This window comes from Suncus etruscus, chromosome 3 (genome assembly GCF_024139225.1).
Source record: "Suncus etruscus isolate mSunEtr1 chromosome 3, mSunEtr1.pri.cur, whole genome shotgun sequence".
NCBI classification, from domain to species: Eukaryota; Metazoa; Chordata; class Mammalia; order Eulipotyphla; family Soricidae; genus Suncus; species Suncus etruscus.
In genome coordinates, this window is record NC_064850.1 from 147,493,303 (window position 1) to 147,518,802 (window position 25,500).

General features: G+C 38.6%; 1 protein-coding gene across 1 annotated transcript in view; it reads right to left on the reverse strand.

Moving 5' to 3' along the window:
- MYOM1 (myomesin 1) overlaps positions 1–24,045 on the reverse strand; it is a 166,946-nt gene extending 142,901 nt beyond the window's left edge. The window contains exons 1-3 of the mRNA XM_049770911.1: positions 23,725–24,045; positions 5,385–5,522; positions 90–318 (exon numbers count right to left, since the gene is read on the reverse strand). Coding sequence (XP_049626868.1) covers positions 90–318; positions 5,385–5,522; positions 23,725–24,026 — 669 coding nt within the window. The 5' untranslated portion in view covers positions 24,027–24,045. The remainder of the gene's footprint in view (positions 1–89; positions 319–5,384; positions 5,523–23,724) is intronic.
- Positions 24,046–25,500: the final 1,455 nt, after the last annotated feature.

Sequence of the window (25,500 nt, forward strand, 5' to 3'; positions counted from 1 at the left end):
ATTTTCAAACAGATCAATATATCAACAACCAAACCCCAACACACAATATAACATTCATTTCTATTTTTGCAAGTAAATATTTGCCTTACTGTTTTTTTCAGTGACAGATTTTCTGCCTTTTCTCGGATTGCAGCTTTTCTGGACTTCTTTTCAAAAGCTTCCTCCTGGTACAGTGAGGACCTGGACTGTTTGGACACTGTGGACTGTTTGCTTGTTCTGACTTCTTCACTAGAAAGAAGATTCCTCTGGGCTATATAAGCAGCAGCTTCTTTAATTCGTTCTTCTTCTGTATCTGTAATACCACTGACATGTACTTGGCTGAAATATATATATAGAAAAATATAGATATTGTAAGTGGCAATTATATGACTGCCTTCTAAGGTCAAATTAATATATTTCAAGGGGGCCAGAGAGATAGCATGGAGGTAGGGCATTTGCCTTGCATGCAGAAGGACAGTGGTTCGAATCCCGGCATCCCATATGGTCCCCCGAGCCTGCCAGAAATAAGCCCTGAGCACTACCATGTGTGACGCCAAATAACAACAACAACAACAACAAAATAATATATATGTTTATATATACATATATATGTCAAACAGTAAACCAAGAGCTAACTATTCATGAATAGAGGTAATTCACTACACTAACAACTAGCACGATAATGTTAAAGAATGGAAGAAGTAGAATGTCTGTCTTGAATACAGGCAGGGGTGGGGGAGGAGGGGGGGTATTGGTGGCGGGAATGTTGTTGCACTGGTGAAGGGGGTATTTTGTTATGACTACAAATCATGCTTGTAATCATGGTGCTTAAATAAAGATTTTATATATTAAAAGTAACAAAGAAAAGTAACAACAATAATATCTATCAAGGTTCTATTATAGTGCTTTTCCATAGTTTATTACATACTTTGTCTCATTTAATTCCAATAAAAAGCCAATGAGGGTAAGCAGTGTTCAAACTGTCTTAAGTGTAGTATAACAAGACTCAAAAAGTTAAAAAGCATCTTTAGTGGGGCCGGGCGGTGGCGCTGAAGGTAAGGTGCCTGCCTTGCCTGCGCTAGCCTTGGACAGACCACGGTTCGATCCCCCGGTGTCCCATATGGTCCCCCAAGCCAGGAGCAACTTCTGAGCACATAGCCAGGAGTAACCCCTGAGCATTACCGGGTGTGGCCCAAACCCTCCCCCCAAAACAAAACAAAACAAAACAAAAAAAAAAGCATCTTTAGTGTGCTTAAATAAGATTTAGATATAATTAAAGATTTCCTTCTGGAAGATATGATAAAGTGAAATCATTTCTGTGCCTGCATGTGGCTCTGCTAAATGATGATGCTCTCTAACCCGTAGCTATAGTGCATTGGCCATGTTGGCTGCATGTATACCTAATTTTTAAATTTTCATTATGCCTGTTGGATTTTTAGTTAGATTATGAAGGATATGGTGAGAATGTTGTCTAGTTCTTTCCTTGTGAAAAACATTTAAGTTTACCATATTTAAAAAAAAAAAAAAAACTAAGAAAAGGGGCCGGGGCCGGGCGGTGGCGCTGGAGGTAAGGTGCCTGCCTTGCCTGCGCTAACCTAGGACGGACCGCAGTTCGATCCCCCGGCTTCCCATATGGTCCCCCAAGAAGCCAGGAGCAACTTCTGAGCGCAGAGCCAGGAGTAACCCCTGAGCCTCACAGGGTGTGGCCCAAAAATCCAAAAAAAAAAAAAAAAAAAAAAGAAAAGGGGCCATCAAGATAGTAAAACAGATAAAGTACTTGGCTTGCATTCAGTCAAGGGTTTGATCCCTGGTACCCTATAGGATTTAATGAACACAGCCAAGGGTGATCCGTAAGTACATAGTCAGAAATAAGCCCTGAGCACAACCAGGTATGGCTGTGAAACCAAGCCAAACCAACAAATAAATAAAAAAATCAAAGAGTGGACCTCCCCTATGCCTGCTTGGCATCTATTCACAAAATGCAAAAACATTCATTTGAAAATATATGCGCACACGAGTTCAGTGCAGCACTTAACAAAGTTGCCATTTTGTGGAAACAACACAGATGCCCAACAACAGAAGATAATGAGGCTATAATGCAGTCACAGGGAATGATGAAATCATACAATTCGCTTCAACTTAAATGGAACTTGAGGATATTATGTTGAATGAAATCAGAATGGTAAGGACAAATACCAGATATACTCATTAATATGCAATATATAGAATAATATAGAGAAAGGTAAATAGTAAAAGATAGGCAAAACACTGGATCTAGATTACAGAAAAAATGCAAAGAAAGAGATGAAGGGAAGAAGCAAGATAAGTAACATATGGAAGTAACATAGGGGCAAGGGTCAGAGGCCTAGAGCCCCTCTACTATGGAGAAACAAAGCAGCTAAGAATGGGTATGCATATTTTTAACTAGGCAATCTTTATAGCCTAGATGAGAAGAAGAAATATTTTTATGTATCTGATTATATCAAGTCAGCAATATCATTCATAAGTGCTATACCCAAATATAGCTCTCAGTTATGGCAGACTTTGTGCTGCAATTAATCAGTATTGGTTAAAAAAAAATTCTGATTATTTTTAGCTACCTCTCATACTTTTGTTACCAGCACTATCAGATATTTCTGTGTATACTGTGTAGGTCTATATTGATAATGAAGATGCTCCTGGAAATAAATTTAATTATACTTTTTAAGGCAGAGATGAACTTTTTTTTTTTTTTTTTTTGTGGTTTTTGGGTCACACCCGGCAGTGCTCAGGGATTATTCCTGGCTCCAGGCTCAGAAATTGTTCCTGGCAGGCATGGGGGACCATATGGGACACCGGGATTCGAACTGATGACCTCCTGCATGAAAGGCAAACGCCTTACCTCCATGCTATCTCTCCGGCCCAGAGATGAACTTTTTTGTTTTTTGTTTTTCTTTCTATTTGGGGACATCCCCAGTGGTGCTCAAAGATTACTCCCAGTAAGGTGCCAGGGATGAGACATAGGCTAGCTCTGGCTTGCTAAACAAATGCTCTAACTCTTTAGGCTAGTCCCCCAGCAGTACTTGCTCTTTTTTTTTTTGTTTGTTTGTTTGTTTGTTTTTGTTTTTGGGTCACACGCGGCGGTGCTCAGGGGTTACTCCTGGCTGTCTGCTCAGAAATAGCTCCTGGCAGGCACGGGGGACCATATGGGACACCGGGATTCGAACCAACCACCTTTGGTCCTGGATCGGCTGCTTGCAAGGCAAATGCCGCTGTGCTATCTCTCCGGGCCCAGTACTTGCTCTTTTTAAAGAATAATTATTTCAGGTTTGGAGAGGTAAGTGAATGGGTTAGAGCATGTGCTTTGCATTCAGGAGGCCTGGATTCAATCACTAGCACCTCTTGGTTCCCTGTGCACTGCCAGGAGCAATACCCAATTCAGGAGTAGATCTCAAATCAAAAAAAAATAAGTGGAAGTACATATCACTAATAATTTCTATAAACTGGAAGGAAAAAGAAGGTTCTCATGTTTAATACACTGCTACAAATTTAGTTGTTGTTTACTTCTTTTTCTGTTTTGTTTTAGGGCCACAACTAGTGGTGCTTACTCCTGGCTCTTTGCTAAGGGATCACTTATGGAAGTGCTTAGAGACAATATGCAGGGATGCAGGGATGGAAGCTGAATTGACTACATGCGAGGTAAGTGCTTTAAACCCTGTACTATCTCTCCAGTCCTTTTGCTATAAATGAATCTAAAATTTCCCTGTTATTCTGACCATCTCTGCAAATATCAACTTAAAACCTTCTTGCTAAAAGGGTAAATAAACTTATAAGAGTATAATTAAAATAACTTTCATTAACCATGCATAAGAAATAGTATCTTCCAGAATTACATTATAGTTGCAGAATTCATGAATTTTGCACTTGCCAACCTAAAGTATTCTCATCTATGTGACTTCAAGTAATTCACTGAATCTTGATTCTTTGTCCAAGAATTGACTAATACCTCCCCAGGGCTATTTGGAGATTTAGCAAAATAGTTTACATAATGCACTGAGTTTTCAATAAATAGTAGGTACCCAATGAATGTTGACTTCTTTCCCATCCTCTTAGGTGGTTAATACTATCAATATCATTATGAATGGCTGTTATCAGCATAGTAGTAGAAGTGGTTAAAAAAAAAAAAGAGAAAGGTAAAAATTACTCTATAGAAAGATTAAGGAAAACTTAAAACAAAAGTAGGACAAATTTTTATTCACATTTTCTTTTATTTAGTTTATTTCATAACTAATCATTTCTAGAGACTGGTATGCAAAGACAAAATAATTAATTTGATTGAGCAAGGTGAGAGTGAGAAAGTGAGAGTGACACTTCCTTTCCTGAAACACAGGTGGAGAGGTCAAGAACAAGTTGATGTGGTTTTAAATACTTAAAAAAAAAAAATCAAAGAGGGAGAGGCCAGAGCAATAGCACAGCAGGAAGGGCACTTAAATTGCATGCAACTGACTGGGCTTCTCATATAATCCCCTGAGCCCTGCCAGGAGTAATCCCTGAGCTCAGAGCGAGGAGTGAGTACCTTGGGTATGACCAACACTCCCACCCAAATAAAAGGGGGAAAATAAAATATTATACTGCCCCTGTCTTTTCATCACCTCTAAAGATCTGAATACATACAAAACTAACAGAGAGAGGATAAGTCTAGGTAAACATATAAGCATAGTTCCATAAAAGTTCATTTTTAAAATCAGATATAGAAGGAATATTAAATAAAAAGCTAAAACTAGAATATTTATCTTCCTTAAATTTCTTATGACTAACCTCTTAAATATTTTCAAAAGAAACTTAGAGAAGAATGGGAAGGAAAACACAAGGACATAAAAGTAGGTCACTGAAATTGACAACCACTATATGCATACTGAATTTTCTTGATAACTTCCCTGAGAGGATGATCTCATTTTGAATAATACCTTAGTAATGTGAATACTGTACTAAGAAATACTCCAAATGCTCCAAGAATATAAACAGAGAAGAATCAGAAAGTTATACTTTAACTTGTTGTCCAGAAAAATTTCCTTTTAAGATTCTTATAGATATTATCTTTAAAAATGTTTATATTGTCAACACAGGAAATCAGCATTAATTGTGACTTAGATGTTATTTTGTTTGAAGCTTACCTCAAAGTTAAATAGAAATCTACTTTACATTAAATAAATATAAGCATATATAAATATAAATATATATAATATATATAATATAATATATATAATATAATCATGTTTTTTGTCAAGTGGCTGTCTTACAGAGGAGCAAAAGACTTTTACAATAAACACATCTCCTTCACTACAAGGTTTCCAGATTTCTTGGACCTTTCTCAGTTCATCCATCCAAAATGTTCAGTAAAAGTCAAGCAAAGAATGCTTACATACCGTCCTGAGAAGATAGGAACCATGTAATCACTTGGAAGATTTTCCTTCTCATCTCCAGAGAGAAGGCTCTTCTTGGCTCTCTTTGTTTGGGGGCTCAGCTTGGATGAATAATCTAACATCATACTGGAATCTGTAAATCTGTAACAATAGAAAGTACACGTAAATATTCAAAATACTTATCAAAGGAAGCTTTGCCTTGGGGAACATTTCACAGAATCCTGGATAATCTCTAATGCTAAAATCATTGTTTAAGATTAATACTAAAGGGGAATGAGAAAAACCTCACATAGTGAGGTATGTATAATATAGACAGAAGAAAAAGAGGTCAATAAAAATTTCATAGTTTGTCAATTCTCTAAGTTTCAAGGGAAAACTGCAGAGCTTTTGTAACAGTTCCAAATACCCCACACTATTAACCCTAGAAGTTTAGGAATTTGATATGTAAATGGCTTTGTTACATTGTACACTAAAGTTCTTTTTTCAGGTAGGGAAAAAAACACACTCAGTGCTGCTCAGGATACCATAATGTGGTACCAGGAATTTACTAGGGTCGAAGCAGATCTAAAATAAGTGTCTTGCCTTCTATTTTCTCTTTATTCTGATACCTATACATTCAAATTCTTTCAGAGGACTTTTAAAAATGCAGGCAAGGGGGGTTTGACTCAATGTTGAAGTGCATGCTTTGATTTGTATAAAGGAGGCCCGAGTTTCATCACTGACACTATATGGTCTCCCTGAACATCGCCCTCGGAACAATCCCCTAAGCACCATTGCTGTATGCACAGGCTGCCAAAAACAAACAAACAAAAACAAAACAAAACAAAACAAAAACAACCAAAAGCAACATTTTTCTGGAAAGGGCTTTAAGATTACAATGTATGACAGGGTGCCAAGGTGATACTGATGAAAGGCCCTTATATTCAAATGTGAGATCTTTATGAAATGCAGATGGACTCTTCATTGTGGATCATTGGGCAGAGTGAGCAACATTTAATGTGTGTATTTTGTGTCAACAACCAGAGTCAAATGATTCAGAAAACTGCAGGTATGTGAAAAAGAAGCCTTTGGTTAGGTCTGCACAAAAATTGTTCAAAAAGCTGATGTACTTGGAGATGGTGTTTTAATAAACCAAAAAGCATTAGCAGAGAGGAAAACATGGAAGGAGATATTTAATATAGATGGAGAAAAATGATTAATAAAATTGAAAGTATAGTATAATATATAGTAATAGGAGCAATATTACAGAAGGTAGGACACTTGTATTGCAAACAGCCATCCTAAGTTCAATTTGTGGCATCCCAGATGGTTCCCTGAGCCCACCAGGAATGAGCTCAGAGCATATAGTCAATGATAAGCCCTGGCATTGTTTTATGTGGCACAAAAACAAAAACTAAAAGTATGATGTTGTTAATAATTGTTATTGGTTATTTATTACGTTATTTCTGGAAAATTTATTACATTATATCTGGAAAACTGTATGGGGATACTTTATCTTATAAATTTTCTGTTGTTTGGAAACAATTAAAATTGAGATCCAAAAGGCCCTTGGTCCAGAGAAAATATGAAGAGAAAGTGAAGTGCATAAATGGCATGGAAAGGCAAGCTGCCAATTGAAACAGTCAGTTCTTCCAAACTATCCAAAATAGGACCATTTCCCATTAAAAAGCAACTTGCATAAATGTAAAGCAGAAACAGATCAAATGTGCACACAAAACAAAACAGATTACACGTAATCATGCAGGTATGCCTGGACTATGCTTCCAAAAGTAGCACAGAACTGCAACGGTTTCTAGGATATGCAGGGTGTAGTGGCTCTGTGTCTGTCTGGTGGAAGAGGATGAGCCTTTGATACTTGCACTAGACTGAACTGTGAAGTCAAACTTCTGTTCCCCCTTCAACCTCCCTTCCGTGCAGGATGAGTATATGGCTCTTATCCCATGATTGGCATTAACACTAAAGGTTATAATCCTGAAATCATGCTGTGGATTGGTTACCAGTTGGAAGACTCAGTGAAATTTGTTCTTAGCTAGCTGTTCCAGGTAGCAGGGAAATGACCGCTATACCCTAGTAGGTTACAAAGTACAGGGTGTACTTACACAAGTCTAGGTATAAAGCAGTGTTTGTCTCTACTTTATTCCATTACTATTAAAGAGCAAAATTAACTGGCATTTAAGCATTTCCTTTGTTCTGTTTAGGGGCATTTCTTTTTTACTGTATTTTTGTTTGTTTATTTTTTGGCTTTGTTTTGTGGCTTCACTTTGATATTCATGTCTCCCATCCTATTCTCATGACTCATCTTTACAATTATTTAACGTTAAAAACAAGCTACAATCTGTGATACTTTTTGTTGTGGTGTTTCTTTTCATGTTATTTTTCCCTTTAGGATAAATGTAGTTTGCTTTTTTGGGCTTCGAAACACACACAGCTGTACTCAGACCTTACTCCTGGCTCTAGCTCAGGAATTATGGCTGGTGATATTCAGAGGAACCTAATGTGGTCTGGAAATTGAATTCAAGTTGACCAGCAAGAATCTTACCTACTCTATTATCTCTCTCCAGCCTCTAGGATACATCTTTAAAATGATACATTTCATACATACTGTGGTTATTCTATATTCGCAGGTAAATCAGTAACTGGTTTTAATACTTAAGATTTTTCAGGGTTAGAGAGATAATACAACAGGTAGGGCACTTGCCTTCCACATAGCCAACCTGAGTTTGATCCCAGGCATCCCATATGATCTGCAGAGCCTGCCAAGAGCAATTTCTGAGTGCAGAGCCAGAATAACCCCCAAGCATTGCTGGAGTGCCCCACCAAAAAAACCCCAAAGTAATATTTAAATAAATAAGATTTATAATAAGCTTCCATTTATATTTTACTTGAAGCAAAAGACTTCATAAGGAAGATAATAGTATTATATAGGATTATATCAAAAGTCAAATTATTTAGAAAATACAATTTCTTTATGCTATTAGAGCCAATGAAAGCAGTATGGCAGAATTAGGTGTTAAAATACTATGCCAAGAGATACTATGTTCGAACAAGGCCAGCTCCATAGACTCACTCTTCTTGAATGAGATGTAAAAACCGAGCCATAAAAGATTATGTTACACCAGCTCATGCAGCACAACGCTGGCCATCTCAGGGGAGAAAGTGGGCCAAGCCCCCACCCTGCCGAAGCCATGCTTATCAAGCCATGCTTATCGCCTTTGTCACCGAGAATCACTCTTCCCCTAATGGCCCTGCTTTATCACTGACCCTCTATGAAAATCTGCAGGGAAGCAGATCTGACCACACTACAGGTACACAGTGGTTGTAAGGCTGATATCACCAGGGCATTTTTTGTGTGTGTGGCAGTTGTAACCACTTTCCCACAAATGCAGTTGTCATGTTCAAACCGGGCCTTCTTCCAGGAGGCCCTGTAGCTGAATATATGTCCCTAAAATTTGTAGTATTGTTGCTTTGAATTTCTGGACAACTTGATTTTTTTGATATTGTCATTCCTAAAGGAATACCTCAATTTAATAGACTGGACATATAAGAAGAGTTTACTAAACTTTCTGCCATTGTATTAATTACTTATTGGTGATACAATTATTTTCACATATGAGCTTACTATTGTACTTTTTCTTTCTTTCATTCTGTTATACCCCCAGCTTTACATTTCCAGTCCTCACCCCTGCTAAGCAAAGAGATCTGATATCAGCCTTGAATCTCCTGGCCCCACCCTCACTCAGTAAAAGAATCTGCTTTGATAAATTTAATCATGATAAGGAAAAGACAAGTTGTGTATCTGGTCTGACTTTTTTTTTTACAAAAACAGGATTAGTCCACAGTACCAGACCTTAGAAAACAGGACACATCTATGATAAAGTATGCCTCTATCCTTAAGGTTTAGCAAGCCCACCTAACATTGTCCTTTTATTATTCCCTTTGACAGCTTTGGTCATCTGTACCAGATATAACCCCCTGCCTCGTTCAACAAAATTGGGACTGCTCTGAAAGAATCTCCCCGCGGTATCAGTGTGCGTGCTCTCTCACACTGCGGCAGAGGAACTTTGCATCCTTCCAACCTTCATTAGGAGCAGCATTGCTGGAGAGGCTTCTGAGCTTCTGAGTTCCTTGCTGGCCCTGTAAGGAGACACTTCTCCCAACACCCTCTTATCTAAGCTTTCTTTTGAGATGTTAATCCCACCTGGATGATCAGACCTGCCCACACCTGGGCTGGGCTGGGCTGGGCTGGGCTGGGCTGTTTTAAATAAAGAATAAAAGGTCTGGGTGGGTGGAGGTGAGAGAGAAGCAGAAAAAGGCAGAGAAGAAAGGCAGCAAAAAGAAGCAGCAGGGTCCGGAGAGATAGCACAGCTGCGTTCGAATCCCGGTGTCCAATATGGTCCCCCGTGCCTGCCAGAAGCTATTTCTGAGCAGACAGCCGGGTGTGGCCCAAAAACCAAAAACCAAAAAAAAAAAAAAAAAAAAAAAAGAAGCAACAGAGAGTTCTCCATGAGAGAAATGGAATAGGCAGGACTGGGAGAGCTCAGCAAAAATGAGCACGTGGCAGAGAAACTCATGGCAGAGAAAAGCCTGAGAAATAAAAGCAAGCTGACTGATGAAACTTTAACTCTGCTTGTGAATCATTTCTCCGCCATTACCTGCATCTTCAGACCTGCTGGCCACAGTGGTTAGAAACACAGAGGCTGGGGCGGCCTTACCCAACACATGAACTTTACACTTTATTTTACATCTTTAACATAGAAGACTCAACTAGCAGTTGAGTCCAGTAAATCCTTAGACACTGACTTTAGGGACACCATGGAGAGATATAACAATTATTTCAAATTGTCTTGTTGATACAGATTTTGATAATTTCATTTGTCTTTCTGTTCTAACAAACGATACAAAGTAAATTTTTTTGTTCCTGCAAAAATACAGTCTATGGTAAGGGATGGAAAATGAGGGACATTGGTGAAGAGAAGATCACACTGGTTATGGGATTGATATTTGAACATTTAATACTTGATTGCATTATGATCAACTTAGTAAATCATGGTGTTATAATAAAAAAAATAAAAAAATAGAATGCCTTATCTGGAAAAGATCACAGAGATATTTAAACCAGGCTCCTTATTTTATTGATGTGGAAAACCAAGCCTAGAAAGTCTTGATTTGCACATGGTCTCTTTGCAAATTGGAAGCTAAGGTAGACTTAGCATTGACTTTTATGGATTTTCAGGTTATTTCTCTGTCTAAGATAGTGTGAGTCGTCACAACATGGCCCTGCCTACATTACAACCAGAAAGTATGCAAGCCCTACAACTGAGAAAGCACGATTCTCCATTGTGTGTACAAGAACCACAAAGTAGAGTTTACAACTCCTGGAAAGTACCACAGCTGAATATGTGAGCATCACAATCAGATATATGATACACAGTAACCGATGATGTCAGCCCCACAACCAAGCATATATGCAACCCCCACTCATCACAACAAAGAGAAGAGAGAGAAAGAAAGGGAGAAAATAAATAATTACATTCTCACCAAAGGTATGCAAAAATCTTCAACTGCACTTATGAAAATGAAATAAAAATCGTTGAGCTATCCACTCACACTTCTAAGATGGCCTATGCCAAAAATACTGAAAGCATGTAACGGCAGGGATGTAATGGGAAAAGAATTTTTTGTACACTGTTGGTAGGGTATATATGGTGGGGTGCATTGCCACCACCCTATGAAAAATGATATAAAATTTTCTTTTAAAACAACAAAAAAATAGAGTCATAGTGACTGGACAGTGGTAAAGATACTTGTTTTGGTCTGGAGAGATAGCACAGTAGTAGGGCATTTGCCTTGCATGTGACTGTCCCAGGAGAGACGGGGTTTGATTCCAAGAAACCCACATGGTCCCCTGAGCCTTCCAGGAGTGATTTCTGAGCACAGGGCCAGGTGTAATTCCTGAGTGCTGCCACAGGATGTGACACAAAAATAAAAACAAAACAAAAAGATATTTGTTTTAATGAGGCTGACCCTGGATTAATTCTTGACACTGCATATGCCAGGAGTAACTACTGAGCACAATCTTTTAGTTTTCCCAGTGATACTTTTTATGCAGTCTACTCTTGGAGCCTCTTCCTCCTCTTAACCAATCTGTTCTTTTGCAGGAAGAACATTTCCATGTAGAAGGGAGAGCTGTTGAAAGGAGAAAGTTGAAGTGACTCCAACATGAACCCAATATGATCTGCTGTGTATCTTAGGAATTTTGTTCACCTAGAAATGCTCAATATATAAAGAACCTCCATCTAAATCCTTAAGATCAGCATGATTCTGCATTTTACTTTTTTATATAGTCATAATGAAATTACAAAGTTATTCATGATTGGGTTTCAAATATACAATTTTTCAACAACAATCCCTTTACCAGTGTCTACTTTTCTCCACCAATGACCTATCCTATTTTCATTTCATCATTAACTTCTACAAGAGGTGCTTTTTTAAAAATATAAATTTTTGCACGGTGGTTTACAGTACTGGCAGGGTTTCTTACATAATACATTACCATCTTTCAGCACCACTTTCTCCTCCTGCTTGAATGCTTTCCTCTACCATGGGTTTTTCCCACCCTTGCATCCCCTATTCTTACCCCTATACTATCCTCCAGCCCCCTCAAGGGCTAATTTCTTAATGAATACCAGTTCTCATATTTTTTGTTTCCAGTTGACTCTGCATTTAAAACATGTAATGTAGAAGTTTCGTACTCTGCTTGGGCCACCAAACCTGTGTTCAACTCCCTCTTTATTTAGCCTGGGCACACACTTACTGATGCTACTATTATCACAACCAAATTACAAACATTTCATCTGGAGTTGGACATTCTTCAAAGACTTGGTGGCTTTCCCAAAATGTGCACCTTTGATGGCCTATGCAATTTCACAAGTGTTCTTAAAATAAACATGATCATCTGAACTTCTTGTGAGAAGGCTGGTGGGAGAGGGTGCTTACATTCACTCCCCAAAAGGTTCTAAAGATGTCACCCCAAATACTGGCATACTAGATTTTGGTTGGCTTAGTGTCTCTGCAGAGCTCCATAGTTACCCTTTTTTAATTTTTTGGTGCTTCTCTACAAGAGCTTATGCTCATCAGCTGTGGCGATCATGCACACTCTGCTGGTCACCTTCACCAGGGGTCTCTGCTGTGCTAACATCTGTGCTCAGTCCTGTCTAAGTTGCTTGTATGTATTTTAAGGTCTTTTGTTTGTTTGCTTGCTTCTTTGAGGGCCACACCTAGCAGTTCTCAAGCATTCTGTTAGCTCTGTGCTTAAGGATCAAGTCCTAACAATGTTCAGGGGACCATCTCTGGTGCTGGGGATTAAACCAAAGCAGCCATATGCAAATCACCTTACCTCCTATTTAGTCTCTCTGGTCTATATTTTAACTTTCGATGCTGGCTGAGATCTCATTATTTATGGTGCTTGAATCTAGTTGGCTATACTATACCCAAATATTGCATAGCACTAGGGATGGATTCCAGAGAGCAGAGTGCTAGAGTTGTGCTTTCTGCATGCAGTGACCATAGGGCTAAAACACACAGTTTCACATTTGTAAGGCAACACATTAGCCACTGACACATTTCCTCTCCCCTCCCACCAATTACTTGTTCTTCTTTTGTTTTTTACCATACCTGAGCAGTGGTTAGGGAATACTCCTGGCTCTGTGCTTGTCAGTTATTATTGGCACTTCTCAAAGGGAACAGTGGTGTTGACCTCCACACATGCAAAGCATGTTCCATCTCAACTTGCCTATCTCCATATCATAGAACCTCTGTGTGCTCGCTCATTCAACATTCCAGGCTAGCATCCATATCTTGAACCCATACTCTCCACTCATCCTTATTTCTATTTCCCCTACCCAATCCCAACAAAGTTATGTTCATTAATATATTTACAAGGCAGCTCAAAAGAAAAATTTTAGAATGATCATTGTGGTTGACTATATACTGCTTGGCAGATATATTTCTTATTTGAGATGCTTTTTATTCTTTTTATTTTTCTTGTTTCGTCTAGAAAAACTGCTTTGGAAAAGTAAAAAGTCTATTGTAGCTACCCCTTTGAGCTATTCAGAAATCCTTGGGGAGAAGCTAAGTTATGTCAGTGACAGAGTTATTAACTGACAGAGCTATTTCACCTACAAACCCTACAGGTAATCAATCATTCTCCCCTCCACCCACCTTTGAGTGACTCATATAATTCCATAAAAGGGGACTAACTTTCTACTCATAGAGTAATTCACCTGCGTATAGGAGAATAAAGCTAAACTGGAGGTATCTAAATTTGAATGTAATCTGAAAATCACCTGACAGCTATCAGATTTGATGTTGAGGTTAAAGCACATAAAGTAGAGAGTGAATCAAATTTTCTGAACCTCAGTATAAATATCTGTAAACAAAGAGGCCAGGGTTTAATAAGGTTGTTGTTTCTTCCTGTCCTAACATTCCACAATTCTAAAAATCTACAAAGTGCCTACTTATGAAATTAATAATACCAGGAATGAGATTCCTAGTTCTCTCTCCACAAATGAACCAGGATTTTAGTAGTAAGTGTAGGGGCAGGAGATAGGTGCATGTAGTGCTATTACCCTTGAATACAAGATTAATTATTTGGGATTCAGAAGAAAACTCAATTTCCTCTTAAAGATGTAATTGGCTCTTTTATTTTCATTAAATTTTGTTCTAATCATCTAATACAATATAGGAAGTTACATGACTCATCATTTCCTTATTTAAATTTTATAAGACAAATTTCATGCTTTATTATATTTTGCTTCCCAGAAACTATGGTGATTTTTTTTCTTATACATTAAAAGTTTATTTTCCTTATTGATGAGGCTATGTTATATCAGCAGTTTTTCAAGCAAACTTCATACCCAAAAATGGCCTGAGTTCAATTATTTTTTGACACTTTAAATTTAAGGCACTTGAATCTACAGGTGGACTTGGATTTCCATACAAGAAAAATTTAACTTAGATTTTCTTTACTAAATATCATGAAAAACACTAAAAACAGAACAAAGTATTTTACTGTAATCATACTGCATAATATGGAGTCTCAGAGGACTCAATGGATCTCTTCCTAGCCTCAAAACTCCATTGAAAAAGGTGCTGAAGAACTCTAAAAATATCTGATAAAATTAAGAATTCAACAGTAGTCAAACATATGGCCACCTTTTACCACATTTTCTGAGTTTCTGCTCCTTCTAGCTTAGCAGATTAGTTTCCTAACTAGGAAACCTGCTTCTGCTTGTGCTCCCTCAACAAAGCCACAGGAATCTTATTAGAATTTAGATTATGTAATTAATTCTACTATTTAAAACCCTGCCATTAGCGGCAAGAGCAATAGTACAGCAGATAGGGTATTTGCCTTGAACACAGTAGACCTGGGTTTGATCCCTGGTACCCCATTATGGTCTCTCAAGTTCACCAGGAGTAAGTAATCTTTGAGCAGAAAATCAGGAGTAAACCAGGAGCACAGCAGGTGTATACCTAAACAAACAAACAAACAAAAAGACCCTGCCATAGACTCCCCCACCCCAAATCCTGTTCCTGTGACTCAGAATAGGAAGTCCTTTTAGAGGTTCACTAGGATCTACATGATGGATCCTGCCAAGCCCACCATCTTTCTGATATATCCACCTACTCTTTCTTTGTTCCTTTGTTCCCTCAATAGCCTCTCTGTTGTTGTTTCATTCCTGTAAAGCCTTGCAGTGGTTATTTCTGTGCCTGGAGAAATTTTCATCTAGATAACATAAGAGCCAAGTCCCTCTGAAGCCTTTTTCTTTGTTCAGATATCATCTTTAATGAGACCTGATTGCCCTAAATTTCCAGGCCATACTTTGGGAACTCTCATTCAACTCTAGATATCATGAATATGAAACTAAAATAAAACTTTATTTTTCATTGCTTCCATGATTTTTTTTTACTTTCTAGTGTAATTAAAATTCAATATATTTACTGTGTATGGCCTTTATTTCCAAATGAGAATATGTGCCCATGAGGACAGGAATCTTTGAGTTTTATTTAGTAATTTATTCTGAGAGCCTTGATCCAGACTTAACTCACAGGAGTCATTCTGTAAATATTTAATATGTAAATAAACATTAATACCTAAATTTTGTCATAACATTTGGAAATGGCTATATAACATTTGAAAATCCAATCCAAGTCAGATAGCTGAGATCAAGCCACAAATGCCCAAAGGAGAGATCTGTTAAGTGACAGCTTTTAGAATCATATTGTGCAGAAAATGATCAAGTTTTCACATCTCCTTCTTCCCCACTCTAAAGAGAATATCAGTAGAAGAATGGCATTTCTCTCTTTAGTCATCTCTATTCTTATACTTTGCATTGATATCTTCTGTCTAAACTAGAACTGGTTTGAGCACTGCTGGGTTCTTTGCAAACTGTATTAATTTTAAAAGAGGTCACTATTTGGGTAACAACTGAGTTTCAAGAAACATCTCATGGAAGTCTAAGTGTGATCAGAGAAATTTCTAACTATTATTGGCACTAGTAGAAAAATGGAGAACTTAGAATGGGACAGAGATCAAATTGCTATTCTATCACTTCTTAGAATGAAGAAGAAAAGTAAGGTTTAGTGGCAAACTCCATACCTTTCATGTATAAGACTTTGGATAAAATACCCAAATATATGGTACAATCCCCAAATATATGGAGTTGGGATGGACAAGAGAAGGGAGGGGGAGAAATAGCACAGAAATTACTGTTAGGCATGTGCCCCACTTTGATTTCATTTGAAACACGTTATGATTTACCGAGAGTCATAGGGTACAGCCCTAAAGGACTCTGAGTATTTCCAGGGCCTGATGGTCTCCAGGACATTGCAATAAGTTGAAACAGCAGTTTATCTTTGAGTCCGAGGATGAGTATCTAGTACTTTAAAAGTAGAATCTCCGGGGCTGGAGAGATAGCATGGAGGTAAGGCGTTTGCCTTTCATGCAAGAGGTCATCGGTTCGAATCCCAGCGTCCCATATGGTCCCCCGTGCCTGCCAGGAGCAATTTCTGAGCATGGAGCCAGGAGTAACCCCTGAGCACTGCCGGGAGTGACCCAAAAACCACAAAAAAAAAAAAAAAAAAAAAAAAGTAGAATCTCCACCCACCTTGGCCCTCTGAGCACTACTTTGGAGACTTGAAGGAGAATAAATAAATAGAAAAAGTTATTTAATCTAGCCTTCCATTTTTACATTTGTAATATAAAGACAATAATTCATATTTCTTTAAGCTATCATAAAGATACAGTGATTTAGATGTTGAATTACTTAATATGAACTAAATTTTAATCATTCAAAGTCAGAAAATACAATGTCTGCTTTTACAATGGAAGGATGAGGAACATATAAAATTCTTCCCTCCATCAGGGGCTATACAGACAGTACAATAGATATGCATTTGCCGTGCACAAAACCAAAGTGGATTCCATCCCTGAATCCCCCAGGAGCACAGAGCCAGGGGAAGTCCTGAACACAGTCAGGTGTAGCCCCAAAAGCAATAAATAAACAAATAAATAAAATCCTCCCATACTACAAGAACTGTGTTATATTCTCTCATCAAGTATAACAAAAATTCTTTTATTATTTCTCTAGTAATAAAATGATGATGACAATGATGATGATGATGATAATAGCTTACTCAAAAAAAAGGAAGGTACTCTGCTTTCAATAATACTAAATTTCCTTAATACCACTTTTAAATTTGGCATTAGGGAAGCAGTCTACAGGTATTATGCTGGTGTTCTTCTGTAGACTCCGCAGTGTGGTGTGTGACTTTCATTGAGTCAAAAAGTTCTCTGTGAATCTAAAGGTCTTCTCAGCCAAAAAATTTCAGATTGTCTGAGAGTGTGAAAGAGAATAGAGGATAAATTGCGTATTGGTTGCAACATAGTCACGAGTGTCATTTTTCCATTGATCCCTGATATTATTTGTGAATTACTAGTACAAAATAATCACCTTGTATTTAATCTGTTTTTATAAATTATTTTATTTAAATAAGATTTTAATCCTCACTATGACCAAGAACAATGGAATTTAGAATACAGATTCAAAATCTTATAGTCTTAAGTCATAACTCAGGGAATCAATATGTACTATAGCCACACTGATGTTGAAGAAGTCATTGTTCTTAAGACTTATTGAGGAACAACCAAGTCCTAAGCACATGTAGATCTCCGTAACTTTCCTTTACTCCTGGACTTCTAACTATAAAGAAGATTCTAAGATCAAGCCTCTTATACAGGGGTGGGGAACTAGTTTGACACAAAGAGCCAAAACTTTAAACTGTGAGAGTCAGAGAGCTACACCACGCAGTGACCTGCCAAAACAGACAAACACTCACACAAAAGCATCTAATTTTAACAATAATATATTAAATACATATTGCATTTTGCCATTTTGAGTGAGGATCAAAATCCTGCAGTGATGGTGACGGTGTGCTGCGTCCTCCACACTAAGAACTAATGGCAAGATGTGACCCAACATGTGACACACGGGTCTCCCGCTTGCTGGCCCATGCAGTTGTTTCCGAGGGATGGGAGACGGGAGGACGCAGCCTGGGGCGGGACTCTGCCCTCAGAGATCTCTCCTCAGAGGTCCCTCCTTAGAAGCAGCAGAACAAAATCCAAACTTGGCAAAGAGCTACAGTATACAAAAGAATGATAAGAGGCAGAGACCTCATTCATTTTGGCCGGGAGCCGCATGCGGCTCTAGAGCCGCGTGTTTCCCCTGCTCATATATATATATATATATATATATATATATATATATATATATATATATATATATATATATATATATATATATATATATGTATATATATATATATACACACACATATATATGTATATATGTATATATATGTATGTGTATATATATGTATGTATGTAAATGTATGTATGTGTATGTATATATATGTATGTATATATGTATATATATATGTCACAAACTGTATTTCCAAGCAACAGCACTGTTCACAATCCAAAGAAAAACCTCATTTAGTAGGAATTATATTATGATAAAAAGTGCAACCTAAAGAAGTGATGATGGTATTCAAGCATTAAAATGATACTACCTGCACCTGTTATTACTAGATCTAAAAAATAAAAGACTTGGGACCAGAGCTATGGCGCAGCAGTAGGGTGTTTGCTTTGCACGTGGCTGACCTAGGATGAACCGTGGTTTGATTCCTGGAGTACCATATGGTCCCCCAAGTTAGGAGCGATTTCTGAGCACCTAGCCAGGAGTAACCCTGAGTGTCACTGGGTGTGGCCCAAAACCAAAATAAATAAATAATGAAAGACTAAACTACTCAGAAATAGGTTGGTTTCTTTCTTTTGGTATTACATAACACAAAGAGAAAGCTATTGATATTTTCTTTCCTCTCTTGTTTTCATAAAACAAGTCTACATGTTTCTTTTTTTGTTTGTTTTTGTTTTGGGGCCACACCCAGTGATGCTCAGGGGTTACTCCTGGCTATGTGCTCAGAAATCGTTCCTGGCTTGGGGGACCATCTGGGACTCCAAGTATCGAACTGAGGTCCATCCTGGATCAGCCAAGTGCAAGGCAAACACGCTACTGCTGTGCTATAGCTCTGGCCCCAGAAGTCTATATATTTTTTATCAAGGAGTAGGAGTTACATGAATTGAGGGGGAAAATAAAAATGAATGGTACCAGGAGCTGTCTGAACTCTGAGTGGAAATAAAAATGATCAGACTTAAACACCAAACACAAAGTCAACAACAATGGAGTCAATACCCTATCTGGTATTGATCTGGAGTTCCCAAAGCTCCACAGGGATGACTTGGTGGTCTCCAGTAATCAGGGTCTGAGCATATCTGCATCCTTGGTCCATGCATTGGACCATGCATTAAACTAGCAGGCAGTTAGCCAAGTTTTATTTAGAGTGGCCCCCAGAACCCCTAAGCACAACTTGGAGGTCACCTCAAAATATAAAAATATAAATTCAGGGATGATAGGGAGAAAGTTTAAAGTACTAGAACACATGTTTCATAGTCACAAGACTTGGATCTGTGACAACACATACTACTGGGTATGATACTGATGCCCTGGTTGTACTCAGAACTTCTGGAAAGCTCTGTAAACAAATTCATGGGCCTAGATGTGATAAAATTCATTCATTTAGTGTGATCCTTAGCACCACAAGTGTTCAAACTCTAGAATACCATAACCAAGTGTGCAAGTACTGCAACCTCATGTGCAACCTTCAGCAAGCACAGCAACCAGAGATAGGACACCCAGACATCATAATAACAATGTCAAAGGGAAAGAGAATGAGAGAAAAGTACATATTCCTACTACTTTATGCATTTTACAGCATTGGAGAATTAATAAACAAACAAACAAACAAACAAACAGGCAAAGTTTTGTTAAAACTGCAGCCCCATGAAAAAAACGCCACCTTCTATAGACTCAGTACAGAGTGCCCTGAAAAATGTAATTCTCCTCTTTCACAGGAAAGCTGATTTACTAAATCAGATCTACAAAGCATTCTTCAGGAGGACAAAATGATGCCATTATATACACACAGTATTAAATTCTCCCAACTTTCCTCTGGAAGGCAGGTCATTGGAAACTAGTGCCCAAAGAAATGCCTTCTCCTTGGTAACAAGATTTCCATACTTGCAGCCAATGGAAGGTTCTTATGAATATCTCATTGCAGAACATGACCCAGGAAAGTGAGATTGCAAAATGATTTTGTTCCCTTTTAAATGGAACTTCAGGACACTGCCATTAGACATTCCAGGTAACCCCTAGCAGACTCTGGCTGTTACTGAACATAGCTGAAACTGCCAACAGGTTGAAGACAGTACCCTCATGTGACAGCTATGGATTTGGAGCAGCTTAAACCTAAGAGAGATTTTGGAATTTCTGTCTCCAGAAACCTTTCTCATTACTATTCATATACTGTATTGTATTGTTAATAATTCTTCACTACTATAAATAAAAAACCTTTTCTAGTTATATTAGATACTTTTTGGACTAAGACTTTGTCAGACTTAAAATTATTCCATGCTTTAGAAAAGGGGTCCTCAAAATTTTTAAACAGGGGGCCAGTTCACTGTTCTTCAGACTGTTGGAGGGCCAGATTATAGTAAAAACAAAAATTATGGACAAATTTCTATACACACTGCATATATCTTATTTAGAAGTGAAGAAACAAAATGGAATAAATACAATATGTGGCCCGCGGGCCATAGTTTGAGGACCATTGCTTTAGAATATAATTAAATATGTGCCAGATTATTCAGAAGGGGAGTACAGGTAGCTTGTGATTATTTATCACATATCTTATATGTTACTACATCATTTTGAAGTTCAGCATTTATTTCAGTGAACTCTAGGTAGATTTAGAACAAAATTGCATACGTTTTGCAACTTGTTTTTTTTATTTGTTTTGGGCCACACCTGGTGGCACTCAGGGGTTCCTCCTGGCTCTGTGCTTAGAAATTGTTCCTGGCAGGCACAGGGGACCACATGGGATGCTGGGATTCAAACCAGAGGTCCTGGGACAGCTGCTTGCAAGGCAAACACTGTTACATCCCATCTAAGGAAAGCATGCACCAAACGTGGTCTTTTCCTTCCCTGGTGCAGGGCTTTCCTCTAAAAGAATTATTTGCCAAAAGGCCTGCTTAGCGAAGTCAATCATTTGACCCTTTGCGTGGATCATTGGCGGTAATTCCAACATGGTTGTAACATTACATCCTTCTCTATTTGGCCACTATAGAAATCCAGCCTCAGCTCTCCTACAAAGAAATGTCAGTACCAAAGCCCGCCAAAAGTCCCCTGCTGGCTAGTTCGCATAACCTGGCACAAACAGCTTGTTTTTCTAAGTCTAGCTCTATGATGGTAAACAATTTTTTCCGTCCCCCCTAAACTCTATTTTGTGGCTACTACTTAAACATCTGTCTCTCTCCTCCTGGTATCTTGAAAAACCTGCTTTTTGCTAAACTATAAACATCTCTACTTCTGGTTTCACTACCCTCCAGCAGAGTTCTTTCTCACCTGAAGAAAACTCTTTTTTTTTTTTTTTTTTTTTTGGTTTTTGGGTCACACCCGGCAGTGCTCAGGGGTTATTCCTGGCTGTCTGCTCAGAAATGCTCCTGGCAAGCACGGGAGACCATATGGGACACCGGGATTCGAACCAACCACCTTTGGTCCTGGATCGGCTGCTTGCAAGGCAAATGCTGCTGTGCTATCTCTCCGGTCCCAAGAAAACTCTTTTAAGATGTAAATTTAAGGTCTGTTTTCCCATTGTACTGCTCTCCTGCTCTTTGAGGACACCTTGCATACCAGAGTCTGTCCTTATAAAATGTCATCAACTGAAAAGTAAATTTGTCTCTCGTCCCTTGGGTGAGGGTCCCCATACAATGTATTTTGTGTGGTCTCATTTATTTCATATTTCATATTTCATCCACTCGCGCTTCCGCTTCTTTCCCTATGAAAGGTTCCTGAAACCCACAAAAGGTTCTGCTTAGCAACGCTAACCCGTCTGCAGCAAAACTCCCTACCACTGTGCTATCTCTCTGGCTCCCACTATTTTATAACTTTTGAAATAATTTTTCCTGAATGTTGAGAAAATGAAAAATGACTTGAACAAGCAATTACTGCCTACAATTCATGAGGCAGGGAGAAGAGACACTGAAGTATTCTTTTCTCTAAAATCAAAGACTAGCAGGAAGTTCAGCATTTGAAATGCCTTCCATCAGAATATTATTTCATATTCTGGCTTGGAGGAGCTCTAGCACTGTTGGCGCAAAGAACAAGCCTCAATTTCCAGCTCAGATGCTGAGCTCCACATAAGGGTCTCCGGACACAGTGCAAACTTTGTTTGCAAAGAAATAGGATGCTGAACTCACTTTTGGATGCTAGTGTTGCATCTAAAATTCATCCTTTCTAGAATGCCATAACTTTTTATTTTCCTGCAGTTTCTAGTCTTCCTAGACACAAGAGAAAACATATGTGTTTCATCACATATAGATTTGTTGCTGATCCTAGGAAATGACTTTACATAGGGGATGTATAGGCTCCTGCAATGTGCTATGGCCCTGGCTCCTGTTTCTAGCATTCTTATGCTGACTCAGACAGACATTTCTAGTTTTGTTTTGTGTTTTTTTTTTTTTTTTTTTTTTTATTGTCATGGTGGCCACACCAGCAGGGTTTGGAACCATGCTGTGCAAGGCATTGAACTCATGGCTTGCATATGTATTGCAGGTGCTTTACCACTTAAACCACATCTTTAGCTCATGGCTATGTTTTCATAGCATGCTAAAGAAAATATTTGCTGGGCTAAAAAGATAGTATATGTAAAAGAGTAAAGGTGCATGCCTGGCATGCAGACAGCCCCAGTTTAAGCTAATCATAACATGGTCCCATATGTGCATTGTTAGTTATCCTGAAGTTCTCCAAGCACCGCTGGATGTGGTTCTGGAGATCCCTGTACACTGTGGGGTGGCTCAAATATTCCTCAGTACCATGGGGCCTGAGTAGTACCTCATGTGCAGGCCCTTGCAATGAGCTAATTGCTGGGTTCCAAGAGTCACTGGGAAGGGCTCTCTTGAGGACCCTGCTGGAGTTTCCCACCTAGAAAAAGGTAACTACTTGCTCAATGAATAATAGCTCAGGATTTAGATACTGGCTTTCAGATGATTGGTAAATAGAACATATCTGTGTCATAGTTTGATCTCCTGTGATTTGAGAATTAATTCTATATTGCTTTTGCAATTGAAGTTGAAACATTTCTGCATGCTAGGAAATGGGCTATCAGTGTGAAATGGTATGTTCTGACTCTGCTGCTTATGCAAAACCTTCTGAAAGGCAAAAACTTTTCTGCTTCTAGAAATGTCACTGTTGTCAAGTCAAGAGAGAGTTGCCAATGTGCTTGTGAAGCTCTGTGCAAAACTCAAATAAACAAAAGCAGGAACAAGGAAGACATAAGTCTCATTTCTATCAGATGTGGAGCATTGTGCTGCAGCTGGTTTAAACTTTCTGCTGTCCAAAAAGAAAGACTTTTGCCTATAGAGCTGAGCTACATGGAAGGAGAGAAAGTTAGAAGGGGTCCTTGGGAGACTGATGGAGAGAAGCAGGCTCTTTGGTTATGGGTGAGGTATTGGAATGATGTACGCATGAAAAATATGATTGAAAATATTGTAAACCTCAGTCCTCAATAAAAATGGATTAAAATAAATAAATACCCCACTGTCTGATATAAGAAGAAAAGTCTAAACAGTGATAAGGGAGAATCATTCAAAGAACTTCTTTTGACATACCCACGGGAATAGCCATAGTCATATGTGGAGGCTGCCTTCTGATGGACTGCAGACTGGAGGGAGGCCTCTGAGGCCCTGGAGGCCTGCTGCTGGTAGGAGGCTGTGGACAGTTGGCTGAAGGCTGCTGACTCTTGGCGGTGTGCGGCAGAGGAACGGCTGCTATATGCTGTTGAGCCCTGGGTATAGATAGCAGAACGTTTCTTCTCCTGCTGGTACTGGCTCATGGTGGTACGAAGGTCCTTACTGCGGTAGCTGCTATCATAGTGCTCATGAATCTTCTGATAAAATGGCAGTGACATCATGTGCCCCCAATGGAACCAGGCACACTATGAGAAAATAACACAATTTTTGGAATCAATTGTTATGAAAAAAATTCCACAGGACCAGTCATCTCAACCAACATGTAAAAATGAATATTTCTGGGGTCCCAGAGATAACTTGGTGGGTAAAGTGCCTTTATTGCAGGCATGCGGCTTTATGTTTCATTCCCAAGGCAGCCCCATATGCTGACAGCTATCCTGGTGACACTGCCATTGAAGTCCCTGGCACTGAAACAAAAGAATATGATATTTATCTAACACACTGCATCCAAAGGGTGTGAACATGACAACAAAAGTGTGCAACACCCAGTAAACTCTGCAACTAACAAGTATGAGAGCACCAGAATCAAGTATGCAAGCACAGAAACCAACTGTGTACAGTTGCGACAATAAAGGGAAGGAAATGAGGGTGGAAAAATCTGCTAAATATATATAAAACAAAGAATAACTCCTGTTTTCTCCAAAGAAAAAGTGATGTGAACATTTGCTACTATTTACTCAATAAATGCCATGCTCTGTTTAGGTATGTGCCCTTCTGTCACTGTGCCTTCTTTATCTAGAAGATCTGTACATAATTTCCTCTATCTTGACCCCTATGTTTTCCCTCAATCATTCATAATATACATTCTAATTTTCCACCATTTAATTCTATGGTCAGCCAATAGTTTTACTAAATTATTTTACTAAGTCCATCTACCATGAGTTAGAACTATTCCAGAAGAGGAAATACAGTGTCTAATACAACAAAATCTCAACATAAAAACCTTATATGGAACCTTATATTCTATTGCAGAGGGCAGAAACTAGAGAAAATAAGTAAAGTATAAAGTATGTTAGTATGTGCTGAATGCTACAGAAACAAATTCTTAAGGGAAGGGTAATTGATGAAATTTTAGCCATCCTCATCAGGGATGACTTCTTTAATAAGGGGACTCTGAGCACAAGAACATCTCAGTGAGTCTAGATATAGCAGTTCAGCATATGGTTATCATGTGAAAGGCTCTGAGTTTGATCCCAGATACCACAAGCCCTCATCTGGCATGACATTCCCCCATTCAAACACCACCAGGTAAAGCTGCCATCTATCTCAAGTACCACTCAGTATGCCCTAGTGGATGACTCCCAGCACTGCCAGTGTGGCCCTATCGGCCTTAGAGCACCTCTGGTTTAAGCACTGCCAATGACCCTTCCAGGAGTAACCCCCATAGAAAAGTGATTATCTCATGACCCACAGCTAATACCATGTCTGCTCATCAGCTATCTTTATAGAATCATTTAACTCTCAAAAGAGAAGCAAGTCAAGCCACAAAACTCTTGAATACAACAGTCTCACAGATGACAGCTCTGGGCAACTTGGGAGAGAGGTGTGTTAAGTCCCCAGCACTGCTGAAATCTAAGCAGCTGCACAGACACTTCACAGTCACCACTATGCCAATGGCCCAACTTTACCACTTTT